This window comes from Ammodytes marinus (genome assembly GCF_949987685.1).
Source record: "Ammodytes marinus genome assembly, chromosome: 9".
In the NCBI taxonomy this organism is placed as follows: Eukaryota; Metazoa; Chordata; class Actinopteri; order Uranoscopiformes; family Ammodytidae; genus Ammodytes; species Ammodytes marinus.
Genome location: NC_137213.1, coordinates 10,453,906 through 10,470,455, shown reverse-complemented (window position 1 = coordinate 10,470,455; position 16,550 = coordinate 10,453,906). Strand labels below are relative to the sequence as shown.

At 39.3% G+C, this 16,550-nt stretch overlaps 1 protein-coding gene across 1 annotated transcript; it reads right to left on the bottom strand.

Moving 5' to 3' along the window:
- Nucleotides 1–2,196: 2,196 nt before the first annotated feature.
- LOC307255173 (peptidyl-prolyl cis-trans isomerase Fkbp12-like) lies at nucleotides 2,197–5,948 on the bottom strand. Its single transcript, XM_080033811.1, has 4 exons — nucleotides 5,802–5,948; nucleotides 5,663–5,710; nucleotides 4,194–4,306; nucleotides 2,197–3,176 (listed from the first exon to the last, which is right to left on the bottom strand). The coding sequence occupies exons 1-4, from the start codon at nucleotides 5,836–5,838 to the stop codon at nucleotides 3,051–3,053; spliced, it is 324 nt and encodes a 107-aa protein (XP_079889937.1). The 5' UTR covers nucleotides 5,839–5,948; the 3' UTR covers nucleotides 2,197–3,050.
- Nucleotides 5,949–16,550: the final 10,602 nt, after the last annotated feature.

The following is a 16,550-nucleotide window of genomic DNA, read 5'->3' as shown; positions in this document are numbered from 1 at the left end:
CCAGGGTCTTTGCCATCCTTCCTCTCATCTTCAGAGAGCGAAGAATTAAACTCATGAATTGAGTCAGTTCTTACACCTTTGTCATGGGCACTCCAACGTCTTCACAACTAGTAGCTAATAATACATAAAATAATTAAAACATGTAAAAGTATATGCTACAACTCAATCGACTAAATATAAAACAAACAAATAAATACGCTGCAAACTTTATATGCATCCATAGTATCAGTCTATCTTGTCGCGTTGATGTTAAACTCTGATTGTTCCACAAACCAGGTGTGCGTCACTTGAGTCTTCCCGGGAATGAGACGCTGGTGGTGATGAGAGCGCATGTACCCGTGGAAACGCTGCGTTCACGCTCAGTCGTAAATGTCACTACTATGAATCCGGAACAGTAAATAGAGAAGTACAGGCTACAAACATCCATCCTTAGTGTAGATTTACTCAAAAATTGAGTATTTTCTTTTCACTCCACCCTCTTCTTCATAATATGAGAATAATAAGTAGGAAACTGTTGAATAATTATACTTCTGACGTTCTGAGTGCATTATATTGTATACCCAGTGTTCACAGAAAGAAAACCTAAATGAGCTACACCTTAACCAAATACAACAATAAAATCCTGCTTTTACATTGATCCATGGGGGAATAATACTCTTTGATACTAACTGATTGATCATATAATAGATTACACATTTACCTGATTGTACTAACATATTTTACCAAATGCAATTTTAAATTGAGGATTTTATCGTATAACAGTATTTTTGTGTGTGTTATTGGGACTTTTACTTAATAAAAGGATGCGATTAGGTCTACCACAGCCTTTTTATGAAATTTATATTCATGGCTTTTAGTAGTAACAGAAGATATTAATTATTAACACATTGGTAAAGCTATTTGAGTACATTATCTGAATTTCCACACTGATTAGTACTGAGTGTGCCTGCATCCTTTCGTCTTACTAGGAGCAAGTGAAGGCAGCATAGGTTTAGTCGTAAATGTAATTCCACACTTCCCCACTAGATGGCCATAATCACATTAAACCTATAAAACCAAAATCATCTAAACATTATCAATATCCGGAGTAAATAGATAAGTGGTGAGGCGGATCAATTAAATACATCGACCAGGATGCCATGCTCAGAGTTAATATTTAGATCTACAAACCCTTCACTAACTTGAACAATCTTGTACTTTTTAATATTCAGTCAAAAAACTTGCTTTTATGCATTTATTTCCATCATTCTACTATCAGTGTTGCTTGATTAGGATTGACGCATTGTAATAAAATGAATATTAAAATAAGTAATACTTGTTCTGCATATAGCTACAAAATGAAAGGCAAAGTTGAAAATATTACTTTGGAAAATTGACATGATCAGCTGCTTAATGAATTGAGAGAAAATGGATTGCCAACTGTTCTAATTATTTCATGTCAAAGCCAGACTTTTAGGTATATGTGAGGATTTACTGCTTTTTCTTTTGTTCTTGATAATTGCAAGTTGGTTTGGACGTTGGGCTCATGAGTTGTTGGATCTTTAACTGAAGTACTATTATCACAGTGAAGGGGGAGTGTGCACAGAAAACAGAATAAAATTAGGTGAGTTATTTGATAAAATAGTCAAATGCATCTCCACCGTAAAAGCCTGTTTTTACATCAATGCAGGAGTATTAATAATTAATATCAATAATCTAATGAGGAAGAATTTATTAAGTCACCGGGGATATTTTCCTGCAATGAATACTTTTAAATGCATCTTCTTAACCCATGTGGTTTCAAGTTACATTTTGGAAGGAGAACTTTTACTCACAAAGGAGTATAATGTTAAACTATCTATCCAGCTGCAGTCCATTTGCTGCAGCCACAGAGCAGGATCCAGTTCGACAACAATTGTGTATACATGCAAATATTACTGAAGGCTGACGTGGCAATCCCTCCACGGCCTGCCAAGATCATAGGACACCAAACACACTTCAATTTCTGTTTAGATACATCAAAGACAATACCTGGAATATTTATTTCCAGGCATTGTCTTTGACCTTGATTCTTAAGATAACAGTGTTATGAATTATATTGTCTAAACAAAAATGTGAATCCAAACATAAGTATATCCCTCCATTACTTTTTACAAGTAGATGTTCAGCTACTTGCTTTTACATCTAGATAATGTCAATACAAATGAATGAAGCATAAATATTTTATACTTTATTTTTGATGCAACAGTGCAATACCCACAGATATGACAAAGGAGGTGTTGAGCATGATGCCATAATACAAGGACACTTCAGGCCTTTAACTATGACAAATGCTAAAGAGTACAGTATAAGGGACGGGGTTCAAAATCTGCTCCTAATACTAGAAATTACTACAAAAGGGATGAACATTTTAATCATAAGCCATTACTGTTCCCAAACATATGGAGGTGTTTTACCTTGTGTAAAAATGTTAAGCTGTCAACCTATCTATTTAAAAACAAATAAGCTCTTCATCAAAATGAAAGGTGTTTCATGTGCACTTATGACATTAATAATCATTGCCACGTTACTTTTAAGACACTGGAATAAACATTTATGAACAAATATAACGCTTGCAGGTTGAGTGCCACTTGGTTTCAGGTTTGGTGGTGATTCTGTAAGATTGTTTTATGGCACACAAAGAAAAAGAAAAGTAAACGGGTCTTTCTAATGTTCCCTTGTTATATTAGGCTTATTGCATTATGCATCTGATGCTCTCTATAAACAGCTGAAGAATAAGTTAAGTTTATCAGACAATTATAAAGATGCAGGCCACATAAATTACAGAGGAAATAAGCCTATTTGCTAAAATGTTACTATTTTAAGGTTTTTGGATCCGAGTGTCATCTTCGCATTAACAATAAAAAGTATGTTCTTATTTGTCTCCTCCATTCAAAGATATCATAATTTTCCCTACAATGATGTATTTATGTTTATAAATGCTACTGACAGCACCGTTAATTAACCAGTCAATTGTGTCCGAGATGTGGGTGAATTGAGAAACTGAAGAGCAATTTTCAACTTAAAAACACTCAGCATTCCAGCAGCTCCACTTCAAAGATGAGGGTGGCATTTTTTGGGATGACGGGTGGGTATCCATTGCTGCCATACGCATAATCTGGTGAGCAGGTCAACTTGGCCATCTCGCCAACGCTCATCTGTGGAGGTAAAAGGAAGTCATATTACATGATATAAGTGTTAAATGGTTGGTTTTCATGTGGATACTGTTATATTTTCAATATCAATACAACAGGAAGAGATCACAACTTTATCTCATAGTATGAGGGAATAACACTGGATCCCAAGTTTCCAAAACCCAACTAGGATCTTAACTGGCTATGGCCTTCTTGCCTTTTATATGCTGAATCCCTAAAAAATGTTTTACACCCACTTTGCAGCTTGTGCTTTCTATTACAAATTGCAAGTGTCCTGGCATAGACTAGGTTCCTTTTTATTTTTTTTTACTTTTGAAAGCTCCAACAGAGCCACAGAATACATTATACATTGTGTTTTCACAGTAGCACGGGGCAGCATATCAAATTATTATATTAAAATGTATATATTGTAAAATGTCTACAATGTGAAAGACATACTCCGTGCATACAAGCTTAATTTTTCCAAAAAGGAATGTAGATTAAAGCTGGCTTTATCAGTTGTTATTAGTCAAAACAGTCCTGTTAATTATAACTTAAAAGGGTTACACAATGTGCACCTGCTGAAGTTTCTTGACTCCATGTGGGTGGCTGGCCCTGGACTCCCTGAAGTGATTCATCCACTAGAGAGGCGGACTGAAAAGCTTTTCAACACTGACATGCTCGTTCAGTGAGGAGGTAAAGCCGTGGGTGTTCAGAGAGCAGTGTGCAGATTTTACCTGCGGTGTGGCTAATGCTAGTTAGCCTCAAGGCTCAAGTGAAGAGAACACAAACCTCAGCGGCAGATACATTCATGTGAGAGTTACGTTTTATGCTTTATCTGTGCTGATACTCATTCAACACTGCTCTGCTTAGTTTCTGGATCAAACTGTCAAAATGTCTGGCACATGAAGACCTTTAAAATATGACTCAACCTTTCAGTCCTGGAACATGTTACAGTAAATAATTTTTTCCCCCTCATTTTTCAGGCCATATTGTCCTCTCTCCTAACGAGTAAAATCAGTGTAAAATTCTTCTCCATACCCGAGCTACACCTTCATCCCAGGCACGAATGACTTCACCATGTCCAATCTTGAATTTGAAGGGGGAACCCCGGTCCCTGGAGGAGTCAAACTTTTTCCCATCTGTCAGCGTGCCTGTTTAACATCAGAGACACACACAAAAAAAAAAAAAAGTTAAAACTGACTTCATCATTTCTGCAGAATTGCCAAGTATTTTCTTGTATGTTTAAGGATCCCTCAAAAACAATGTGATTGATTGTTAAATACATTAGCCAGTGGTGCACACAACTAGGCAGTATTTCAACAGTTCAAAGAAAAAAGAAATAGTTTGACATTTTGGGATGAGGAGATCATAACATCTTTAAGCCTACACAGTCACACCCAGCTACCACCAGCCTTTTCAGAAAGCTCCCATGTAGTTGCTGGTATGGCTCCCATTACAACCAGGACCACCAGAGCATTTCTTTTTTTAACCTACAAGGACATTACTCTCAAACAACCCATCCTCAATCCCCCCCCCCCACACACACACACAAGTTTCTACACACTGCTTGACAGAACACACCCATACTATAAACCAAACCCTTGCCAAGTTACAACACTGTGCAATACATACAAATGTAGCTGAAAGTAGTACATTTTATTATTCAAACCTTAATGTTTGTATGACTAACTTATAACATACAAGACGTATTGATGACATTTAATTGATATGTGTTTATACGAGTCTCAGATTCTCTTAACGGGTGTGCTCCTCTTTACATTCGTTTTTAAATAATGAATTATTTCTTTAATTATGTATGTTTCTTGAATGCCTGAGACTCAAACATTTCAATCAAACTGCTCCTGTATTTGATGTGCACACGACAATCTTGAATCATGTTTAGCTCTTGAATTCAACTCTTTAAACGTAACCATCAACGTTTTCTGTTTTTCGGCGCTGTACAATCAAGTCGAATTCCTCGTCTAGATTGTAAAATTGGAGAATAAAGCAAAATCTGATTCTGAATGATAGCTACACCAACCACAGTACGGTTAGCTTATGTTAGCTTAGCACACATACTGGAAATAAGGAAAACAGCTAGCCTTGCTGATGCCGGGGATTTGTTTATATTGCAACTAAGTCTTAATTATTGAGATGATCATAAGTAGTGTTGGAAGGAAGATTGTTGGACTGAGCCGGGATAGCCGCCCGCCTTTCTAATCGGTCCATGTTTAGCGGTTTACCCAGTTTGCAGTTCTTGTGCTAGGCTAAGCTAAGCGTATCTTGGTTGTATAGCTTCGTGTTGCCGTACAGACACGCGAGTGGCATCGAGCTCCTCTTCCCTCCGAGCAGCAAACCGCCGATTTTGAAACGATGCCTTCTGTTTTAAGATTACATGTGTTGTCGTCCACACGCTTATATTTGACTGGGAAAATATTTGTGTTACAAATACAAGAGGCGGAAATACAAAATAACCTTTGCCCACACCGCAATGGAAAAGCTCTTACCAACGTAGTGCACGGAGACAACTTGTCCTTTCGTCGGATAAGTCTTTCCTGAAAAGCGAAAAACGTGGGTTTAAAAACTAAAATATCTTTAAAAATTTGATATTTAAAAGTTTAATCACAGAAAATATAAGACATTTACCGTCTCCGGGTCTAAGGGTCTCAACATCGACTCCCATTGTTCTTCTTTCGTTGCAGCCTTTCCTATCGCACTTCCCGGAGCACTAGCTTTTGTGTAGATGTGTGTTGGCGTTCCACGCCGCGTGATTGGTTCGTTCAGTGTGGCTGTTCAATGAAACATGTCTCACGTGGCTGCGGGGGCTGTTTAGGCTTTCAGAAAATGACTGAGATTATTTTTCCTGCTTGTATGGTACGTATGGGTGTGTGAGGGTGTGTGTGTCAACATGTGTGTGCTTGTCTGAAAAATGCGAGGAAGAAGTGTTTAATTGATAAATTAAAATGCAACTAAAACTGACAGGACGGAAGGAGCATGGGCGTTGTACTTAGGGGAATAGTTTGGCTCCGCGGCACTAGGCGTGGGAGCCCTCAGCAGTCTGGAATCAAAAACATGTCTTTATGTGAAATGTAAACATTTTAAATAATAAATATTGACAGTTCAAAAGTGCCCTTGGTTAAGTAAATAGTATGACTGACTACTCTTTAAAACTAAAACAAAAGTATAGCCTCACAGCGCTGCCCCCCACCCCCCATATTAAGGGTGCACATGGTTTAGTCCACTTCCACTGCAGGCAGTTTCCCATGATGATAGATATAGCATAATTTATATAATTTCAAAACACAAATAATTTCGATTTAGCCTCTGTGTAAATGTAGCCTACACTTAACTTGTATATAGACACTGTATGTTAGTCATTGTTGCTTTTTATATAGATTTATGTACAGCACTGGAACATTTTAATATCACTCAAGTTTATCTTGGATCAGCCTCTCTACAGTTTTATAAATGCTCTTAAAAGGAAAATATTTCTATCTGGAATTTTGGAGAAATGCTCTCAGTGGTCTATAGAATAAAATAAGTAATTAATAATAATCAATTGTATGTAATTTTATTCTCCATTCTTACATGCATGTCTGTGTACAGTATACCAAGCTTTCACCTGTAATGAGGTTTAACATCTCCTTTTGACATTTCAAATAACAATAAGCAAAGTATCTATAAAATTACACACAACTTTCCAGAATCTGACAATATTCATGAATGTCAAAACAAGTTGAGTTCATGAACTTCACTTATTATCCTTTCATGACAATTTCTACTTTATTACATCTGTTTGACAGCTTCAGTTTAATTTTCAAATTAAAATTTTACATGTAAAACACATTAGGAGCTTACAGTATAAAAAAAGAAATAAATGCAGAAACATCACTATTCGATTTCATTATTATTATCAAAACTAAAGGGCAACTTCTTTTTTCTTAGTGAACATACCATTACATCATTTGATAATTTTTTACTCATCAAAATGGCCAACAATAATATTTCATCTTCTAAACGAAGGATTGAACACAGACATAATTTACAATTTGTTATGGTCTATTTGAATCATCATAGTTATTAATATGGACTAAGCATCGGATGTAGCCATGCTGGAATCTGTTCCTTGCAGCGTCGGATCATACAGGTTGTTGAAGAAGGAAAAGTCCGGTTCAGTTCCACTTTGTGTGCCCTGTGAGGAAACAAACATTTTGACAATATCAGCTCTGTGAAGGCTGCACCAGAAGTGTTGTTACCAAATCCTTCATACTGTACGTTTGATTTGGAGTCAAATAGGTCAATTGCAGAGTTCTGTTCAGTCTCCTCATTATTCATAAGTGTTGGCTGATTCCTAAAACACAAAAGCAGAAATGTCAGCTGACTGCATTCCCCAGTGTTCTTATGTAAATGATGTATACTATTTATGTATTTAAACAACTGTGTACAATGTACATCGTACTACGCATCCTGTTCAACACAAAGAGGACGATGGAGATGATGACTCCAGCCAGCAGGGTCAGACCAACCGCCAAACCGATGGACAACATGTCTGCAGACAGAGAAACGTTATGAGAGCACAATATTTGAACTCCTCCCTATTTTAACAAGCTTTTTTGTTGTTGTTGCTGTGACCCATTTTAAATATTTAAGTGTGACCGCAGGTAAGAAATGACATCCCCAGTCCGAAAGGATTGTGAGATAGACCAAGACATTCGTTTTCGGTTCATTTTTGGCCTTTTCATGGCATGTGTGGAAAAACAGTAAACAACACCAGGTTTATTTCAATAGAGCAGACAACAATCGGACAAAGAAATGTAACTCAAGTGAGCAAACATAGTGATAAAGTGTGTAGTTAGACCCATATCCATTCCAAATACTGTATACAAGTAGTTGTTTTACACTAATATCTAGGCAGTTTAACTTTACCAGTTTCATCATCAGGAGGACTAATGGGGGGCTCCAAGAAGCAGCCGCCAGGTAGGATGGCTATGTCATCGAGAGCAACGTCCCCACCTGAATTCCTCCCCCGCTGATACACAAACACAAACTGTGAACAGAAAAGAGAGCTCAAATTCAGCACAGAAATTGGAAAATTATGAAGACACATGAATACAACCTGCTGTTATTGGTCAATGTGTTAATACAAGTTATCACTCTACACATAGTATCAAAAATAGATATTCAGGTAGCTATTTACACTAATATCTAGGCAGTTTGGGGTTTACATCTTATTAATGTTGCTTTATATGTGACTGACACGTTTTAAATTGTGTAGCTGTCGTATAATAATTGATAAGATTTATATAACGCTTTTCTAGACACTCAAATACGTATGTTATCAGAATCATCTAGATTTTTCAAAGCTTTTTTAATTTTTCTTTTAGTATGATCCTCCTGCTTGTTTCAAGAGCAATAGTTGTGTAACTCAAACCAAGCAGATACTAAAAATCATTACCCAGAATGCCTCTTTATGTTTAACGGGCACTCTGGCCTCCTGCCACTTGTCTCCCTTGTTTCCCGACTCGATCCACTTCAAAGTGCCTTCTTCGTTGCCCCCATCGTGCATTTGTCTACGGGACAGGACAGCACACATTTAAAATGAAGGTGTTGCAAATGTTATCAGGGTACACTTCATGTTTAATGTTGCCACAAGGCTGACATTAAGAGTTGGTGACCTGTTGTTTTTGTAAACCCTGAGGGTCCCAACGTTGCTGCCGTACATGTGGTACCAGAAGGTCAGACAGTGCCCTCTAGTGGACGGCTGGAACACTTCACTGATCAGGTAGGACATGTCTCCCCACTCACCCACTGAGTTGTCCACATACAGATAGAAACCTGGTGGGCACATGGCAAAAATAATAAGAGAGATTAACTCTTATATTCATCATTTCATGACATGATTCAGTCAACATTAGTACAAAATGAACACATCTTTACAGCTGGTTTGCTGCTAAAGCTACAATCTGGCTGTTTACTGGCTACAGATCCAGTCGGACTGTGTGATGGTGGTTTTAACTGATCCTAGCATAAGACACTGATCGAACAAGGGTGTTTTTTTTTTGTCATATGGTCCAGTTCTCTGCGACAAACTGCATGATGACATAAGGTCTCTCACAAATGTATCCACTTTTTAAAGCAAGCTGAACACTTTGCTCTATCCCCAGGGTTATGAATCTGCTCTTTATTGACTGATGTCTGTCGGGCAGCATGTGCGTTTTTTGTTGTTGAATGTTTTTCTGTATGCATATCAATTAAAAAGTCCTATTCAAAACAAAACTGCCTTGACTCTATTTTACTAGTCCACCTGAGCTTTAGGAAAATGCTGTGATGATGCAAAATGGAATCAGTGGTATGACGTTTCTATGAATTGTAATTGATTTCACACGCATCATCCATCCCGTTCAAACCTACAATTTCAGACACATGTAGGCCTACATCTGATTACCGTGTGTTGAGTTGGTGGTGTGATCGACACTGGGTCCGGTGTTGGGGTTAGGGGAGGCTCCTCTGCCCCGCAGCCAGTCCCTATGGCCCACTCCTCCCACTCCTCCTCTCAGGTTGCTCCAGCTGCACATGTTGATCTCAAAGTCACAGTGTCCATGAGCAGGACACTGAGCGTCCGTCAGCCCGACGTCATCAAAAGCCAGGTCTCCCTCATGGGTGGGGCGGGCCTTCACACCTTCCACCACAATCTGAAAAACAAGAGTGTGTAATAATGATGGAACAATGCTATTTTTATATAGTCATTATGAATGTCTTTCCAAGCCTCAGAATCCCCGGGAACTCAGACAAAAACGATTTACGGCAGGCAAAATGGTATATCCTGTGTTTTGCAAACGCTACTTAATCGATGTTTACCCTGATTCACCATAGTCGTATTAACATTATTAGTCTTACATAGCCACATATACTGTAAGTACATTGCCTCATCATCATGTATATTGCGTTCTCTATTTCACTCGATTCCAAAACAAATGCACACGCTAGCAAAGATCTTTATGACAGCAGGCGCTGGTGTTGTAAAAACACTGCCACTTTTATCCAAAGAGGGCGAACGAGTCAACAAAAACTGAAAGTTCCTCAAAGTCACTTTAAGCTTAAAGACACTCGTAACAAGTCAATTATTTTGAAGTAGTTGAACAAGTAGCTCAAACTTGTACTTTAGTACCGTACTACCTACCACCTTTGTCCACATGTCACATTGTTCTGGGCGGATGTTGTGTGACTAACCCTGTAAGGCTGAACCCGAGGCAGAAGTGAAGCCTGAGCGAACCTCCACAGCTGGCCCTGGTCTCCTGTCTGAGAGAAGAGCAGGGCTTGTTTTCCTTCTTCACTCTCCTGGTAAACGTTCAGCGTGCCCATTCCTTTGCCATACATGTGGTACCACAGCTGCACACAGGCTCCTTTGCCTGATAGGGAAGGAAAACACATATTAAGTTTGACTCTATTTTAACACAGCAGCTTGTTTTGACTGTCTCACCTGCAGGGTAGAGTGGGGAAGACATTTGAACTGTTTGGCCTGTGCGGTCAGCAGTAGAGGAGGGCAGGTAGTAGTAATGTCCCGTGGCTGTGTTGGTGGTGTGGTCTTTGTCTGGCCCAGTGTTGGGGTTGGGGGTGGAGCCCGAATGTCTGACCCAGTCAAAGAAATCAGTGGTCTGCTGCTGCCAGTTACAGCTCCCCTCTTCGAAATCACACATATCTACAAGGAAATGATTCGGGGAAAGCATTATAAAAAAGTATGAAAAAAAGGTTACAAAGTTGAATATGATACTGTAAATGCTACAACACTTATAAGTCCCTAATAATGTTAGATAAGGACCTAACAGGAGGCTACCTACTGTGCTTAAAACATTTTCTCCTTTGCATTTCTGCACTCTTTTTTCTTGATTTCTTTAAGGACCCTGAACGATCTTCGTTCACAATAAAAAATTATGATTTGACCAGCATCCTTCAAGTGCATCTCTTCATGCTGTTTATATGTGTATTACTTAGTATGATAATGTTTGCTTTTGTGCACCTTTGTTGTCAAATAATTTTACTCTATCTTTTTCTTGTATAATGGTTAAACACTGAATAATTTTGAAACAGTTAACAAAGCCCTCAAAGACCCCAATCTAGTCAAGTGAACTATGATGGTTTTTTTTTTTAAATGTGATTTTCTGCAGCTTCAGTCTTATTACCAGAGGAAGGACATGGTCCACTGACGAGAGAGATGTCGTCGATGGCTATGTCTCCCGCCTCTCCTCCCACCGTAGCCTCCACAATCACTTGATGGACTTGCTGCAGGGTCACGTGGATTTGCACCAGCAGCCACTCGTCCCCTTGGGTTCCCGATTGTTGCCACACCTACAGGAAAGACAGGAGGCCGATTCACGCGTCACAATGAGGATGTGAGGCTTTTTTTTATGCAACACTGTGGTGTGCTCTGAAACTGTGCAGCTTGCACTCATTATACAATGCATTGATAATATTTTGCAATCATCATTTCACAACGGAGTGAACATTATAATAACAGTAAGCAAAACCTTTGGGAACAGTCACAGATATTTCTCAATCAACCTCAAAAAGGGAGTAAAGGGAAGTAATGTATTCATAAGAAAAACCCCAAAAAACAATAAGGATATTTTGACCTACTCCTGTTATCTGCTTTTTTGAGTCAAAACAAACAATAAGCTGAGAAAACTTTTCATTTCATGCAAGTGTTACCAATGCTTTCTTGAAGGGACCAGCTGTTTGTAGAAGTATCTTCAAGGAACCAACAGTGGAGCCGAACATGTGGTGCCAAAAAGTAAAACAGTATCCATGGTCACCAGCAGATAGAAGCAGAGGGGACTTCAGCTGGGCCATGTTTCCCTTTCCACTCGGTAGGGAACTCTTGATGTAAAGGTATTTCCCTGTGAAACAACATAAACTGACGTTTTAAATCTGTCTGGCCTTTGAACCCCTTAATACACATACACGTGTAAGCAAAGGGTGATTGAATCAAAAAAAATATATGTTTTACCCCTTTTATAGGACTGAAGACTTATAACTCTCCAGTATCACATAAGAAGAAACTCAAGTAACATTTAGGTGGTATGATTGAGCTGTTTTTCATGTCTTATGACCCCATTGTTTAACTTGATTAACCCCTGTTGGTGCCCCTGCACCCAGGCTGAGAACCATCGACACACAAAATAATCACTCATTTTTAAGTTCGTATGTTTTACCATCAAATGCTGCCTGGTGTTCGTTATCATTTCTAAATCCAAAACTTTTTCACCCTACCAATCTAAAGCAAGACTGTGTAGATTTAATCTTCCCCTCACAACCATATCATTTCATCCATAAAAAAAATAAACAGCCCCAATCATAGAATTTTAACAATTTTGAACACCGGCAATGAGGTACTTTTGATACTAATTGCAATCTATAAGTGTGCAACACAATTTGGGGGCGACAGCATGTGTAAACATTCTAGAATAAAAGTGACCTTTGCCGGTAGTATGGTCTGCAGCAGGCCCGGTGTTGGGGGTTTCAGTTGGACCAGACATGCTGAGCCAGTCCAACTCATCTTCAGCTCCCTGCACCCAGATACACAGGCCGTCTTCAAACGAGCAGCCACAGCCAGACAGAGCTGAGGAGGGAGAAATCAACATTAGAACATTAGCCAGCGCTCCTCCTAAATGCTCTCTCCTGTAGGTTTTTACTAAGTTGACAATTTCTTAAGGACACTACTACTGCCTTCTAATTAAAAGCACACGTGGTGTTGAGGAAACTCTAGTTACCTGGTGGTTTATAAGATTTTTCACAGTTCAGAAAGGAGATATCATCCACAGCAAACGTGAGATCTCCGGTAGTGTGAGTAACTGTCTTCACACCACTGAACCATACCTACGAATAGAAACAACGACATTAAAGCCTTTGATGGAACAGTTATCTCGATAGTAAAGGAAAAGGAAAGGAATAACAAAGTCTACAACAACTGTCTGTCAATTGTAATGTATTATATCTCCATTCATAGAGAATATACAGACGGGGACATATAAAAAGGAAAATACACCACAACCGGGCATGGCAGTCCGAAATGCTCCATTGGTATTTTCTGCTGACTGTGAAGCATGGTACCATATGATTTGTATATCATTTTACATATTCATCAAACCTTGCAATGACCTCTCTTGCCGTGCCTTATGTTTCTTTAACTAATTTGATAGCTTTTCCTCTTTACTATGTCACTGTCCCCTTCATTAGGGATTCAAATGTAACTATTTAAGTGAGTGCACTGGCACCTTGTAAGGCTCCTGGTGTAGGCCTAGAGGCAGACGCTCCGACGTCCAATGGGAGACAGTGTTGTGACTGCGTGACCACAGGATTGCTTCACTCCCCTCAGCCTGCTGCATAAGCACTCTGAGTGAACCAGCACTCACTGCACTCATGTGGAAGTGAAAGCTGCGTTTAGGAAAGAAGGAAGGAAGAAGGCGAGGTGTTGGATTTGGGTTGGGTAGAGTTGCATGGTATAGAAATAGGGGGCAGTGGGGGAGCATTGAGTAATTCATACTTTAAATATTTAAGTCTGTATCAAAACAATTATTAAAACAGATATAAGGGATGTTGATGAGAGATATTATCGTGTTAGCACTTACAGAATCTGGCAGTAGGGGGATGAAGGGGAGAGTGGGGGGCTCTGGAGTCGGGCCTCAGTCTGTGCAGAGCTCGCACTGAAATTGACAGTCATAAAGTAGCCTGAGAACAGTGGAAACAGACAACAAAGTTGACTTGCTGGGGGAAGAGTGCAGGGTAATTTCATTTAACTATTGAATCAATCAACTATTCACTTAAGTCAGTAAGTCACCTGTGTCTGTAGTGTGGTCAGTGGGCGGCTCAGTGTGATTACTGGCTTTCTGACGCTGCCACTTGCTCTGTCCGTCACTGGTGTCAGTCCATTGGCACTGGTCACTCTCAAAAGTGCACAAACCTAAAAAAGTGTACGGCAAAGGCGTGAGTAATGCTGCTGGGAAATTTAATCACAAGTTCTTCAGAAAAGTCTTACATTGTTGTTCAACAGAAAAAAAAAAAATTCACGTCAAGCAATTTCAATAGAAAAAAAAACACATGACCATTTTGAACTCTTATGCCGCTAACACCATCTTAAAAAAATATTTACTCACTGTGCTCTGTGCTTAATAAGACGACATACAGTACATATCAAACTCACCAATGAGTATTATATGAAAAAAACTTGGCTTGGCTGTTACATGCCTCCATACAATTGCCAAGCTGTGAAAGAACAGTGGTGTTGGGCAATGCTTCAAAGAAAGTTAAGATCCTTAAAAGCTACAATATGGTTCAAGGTCACTGTGACCTGACAATATGTAAGGTCACAGTGACCTTTGACATCATAAATCCCTCAAAGCAATCATGAGAGAATATAACAATCCACAAGAATTGCCCAGACGTACGGTCAGACGTACGTATGGACAGCCAACCCGTAAACATAATGGCGAATCGATGGCATGGAGGCAAACACAATTGTGATGAGCCATATTTATATATTGTGGATTTCTCTTCATTGTGTCCTTGTTCGCAAAAATCTGCATGTGTACTGAAATTTATTCTACTGTGGGTTCACATTTTTTAATACATTTTTCTACTATATGATGTGCTAATGTGATCCATAACTATATTTAACCACTTATTTTTTCTTAAACAAATCAAATGTTTCGCTGTCATTGTCTTATGTATCTTTTTAGTGAGATGCCTGTATTGCTACAGTCTCTACTGGCTGTTTTAGATGGACACAGTGAACACAACACACAGCTCACCACAGCCTTCCTCGTCCTCTCCCTGGGGGCAGTCTGGACGATAATCACAATGTAGAGTCTCTGAAATACACACTTCTCCAGCTGACCGCCAACAGAAAAACTCTTGATCCTGCAACAGAAAGAAGAAATATATTTATGACTTTATTTTTGTTTTGTTTGCTTGAATACTTCATATTTTAAAGAATCGCTTCGGCAGCCATGAGCTTGTTCTACCAGTCAGTTTACCTGACATGGGCGCGGGGTTGCAGTCGAGGTTGAGGGTGGGGTTGGAGTGGTGGGTGAAGTGTCGGGCAGTTTGCTGTTGTCAGGGTCAAACACACACTCCCTGGAGAAAGAGATGCTGTCCAGGGCAACCAGCCCTCTGGAACCATTGCCTCGTCGCTCGTATCTGAAGACAATCTGAGAAGGAGATATCCAACTGTCTTTAAACTCTCAGACGATAGAGTTAACAATCTGAGAACATTTTCATGAATGTGGTCCTGGTTGAATGCTCATCTGTCATTGGATTAAAACAATTTCACCGACCTTGCTGCTGCTTGAGATGGAGAAGGAGCCCTCTGCTCTCCACCAGCTGTAACTCTGTGACTTCTCCCTGAGCCACAACACAGTGTCGTCACTACCGGAGTGCTGTATCCTGGCCCGGGCAGTCAGTCTGCCCGCAGCATCGTCCAGGCTGAAGTAGAAAAATCTCACCTACACCGGATACAATACAAGTTACCACGGTTGACATGATGTACAGAAAATAGGGTGATGATGGGCTTTAAAGAGCAGAATTAATCATCAGATTAGTGATTCGAGTGACACTGACAATACATGCTAGACATACACATGGAGCAGTAGGCATCACTGTAATATATTCAGAAGCATTCAGAATGTTCAGAAATACAGCAAACAAAACGAACAATAAAAAAAAAACACATGATTAATATGGCTGCAGGTTCATAACATACTAGGCACACATCTGATAGCCATGATGCTACATGATTATTTTAACCAAACTAGCAGATTGAAATATCACTACATTTAACTATTGAATACAATGTCATGAAATGAGGCACAAACAATAAAGTTCCTCATGGCATTGTGGTAATAACTTAATTGGTAATCTCTTGACTTTTCAGTAGCACCATCATCAGGTTAATAATGTAAAATCATATACTTTGAACCCATGTAAAACCGATGACATCCCCATCGCATGCTAACTTTAGCATTTAGCTCAAGGTACTACTGTGGCTAAAGCGTAAGTCTCTTAAAGGGCTTGTTACTTGGCATTACTTCTACAAATGTATTTATACATCTTTATGCATTTTTCTCAGCCTGTCAGGATCCTAGCCATGTTAACTTGCACACATTTAGTCATCTCTTTTGTTAGAAAACTTCAAAATGGCATATGCTTTATACACCTATATACTCACAGTGCAGTTAGAGCTCGGTAATAACGTTCTGGAGAGAATCTCCGACGTCTGGCTCTTCTCCGTCATGTGAGGTGTGATATAGAAACCTGTGTTATGACATTTGACATTACAAAGTTGAACTAGAGTATTACTGATAACTGAGGACACAAAGTCTCAATGCTAAGCAGCTGTGGGAG

What these genes read in the sequence shown, in the direction of transcription:
- LOC307255173 (XM_080033811.1), bottom strand. Translation starts at nt 5,838, where the DNA reads ATGGGAGTCGATGTTGAGACCCTTAGACCCGGAGACG. An exon ending in GACCCTTAGACCCGGAGACG is followed by an intron (nt 5,711 to 5,801) that starts GTAAATGTCTTA and finishes TTCGCTTTTCAG; the next exon opens with GAAAGACTTATCCGACGAAA. An exon ending in GGGATGAAGGTGTAGCTCGG is followed by an intron (nt 3,177 to 4,193) that starts GTATGGAGAAGA and finishes TTACCTCCACAG; the next exon opens with ATGAGCGTTGGCGAGATGGC.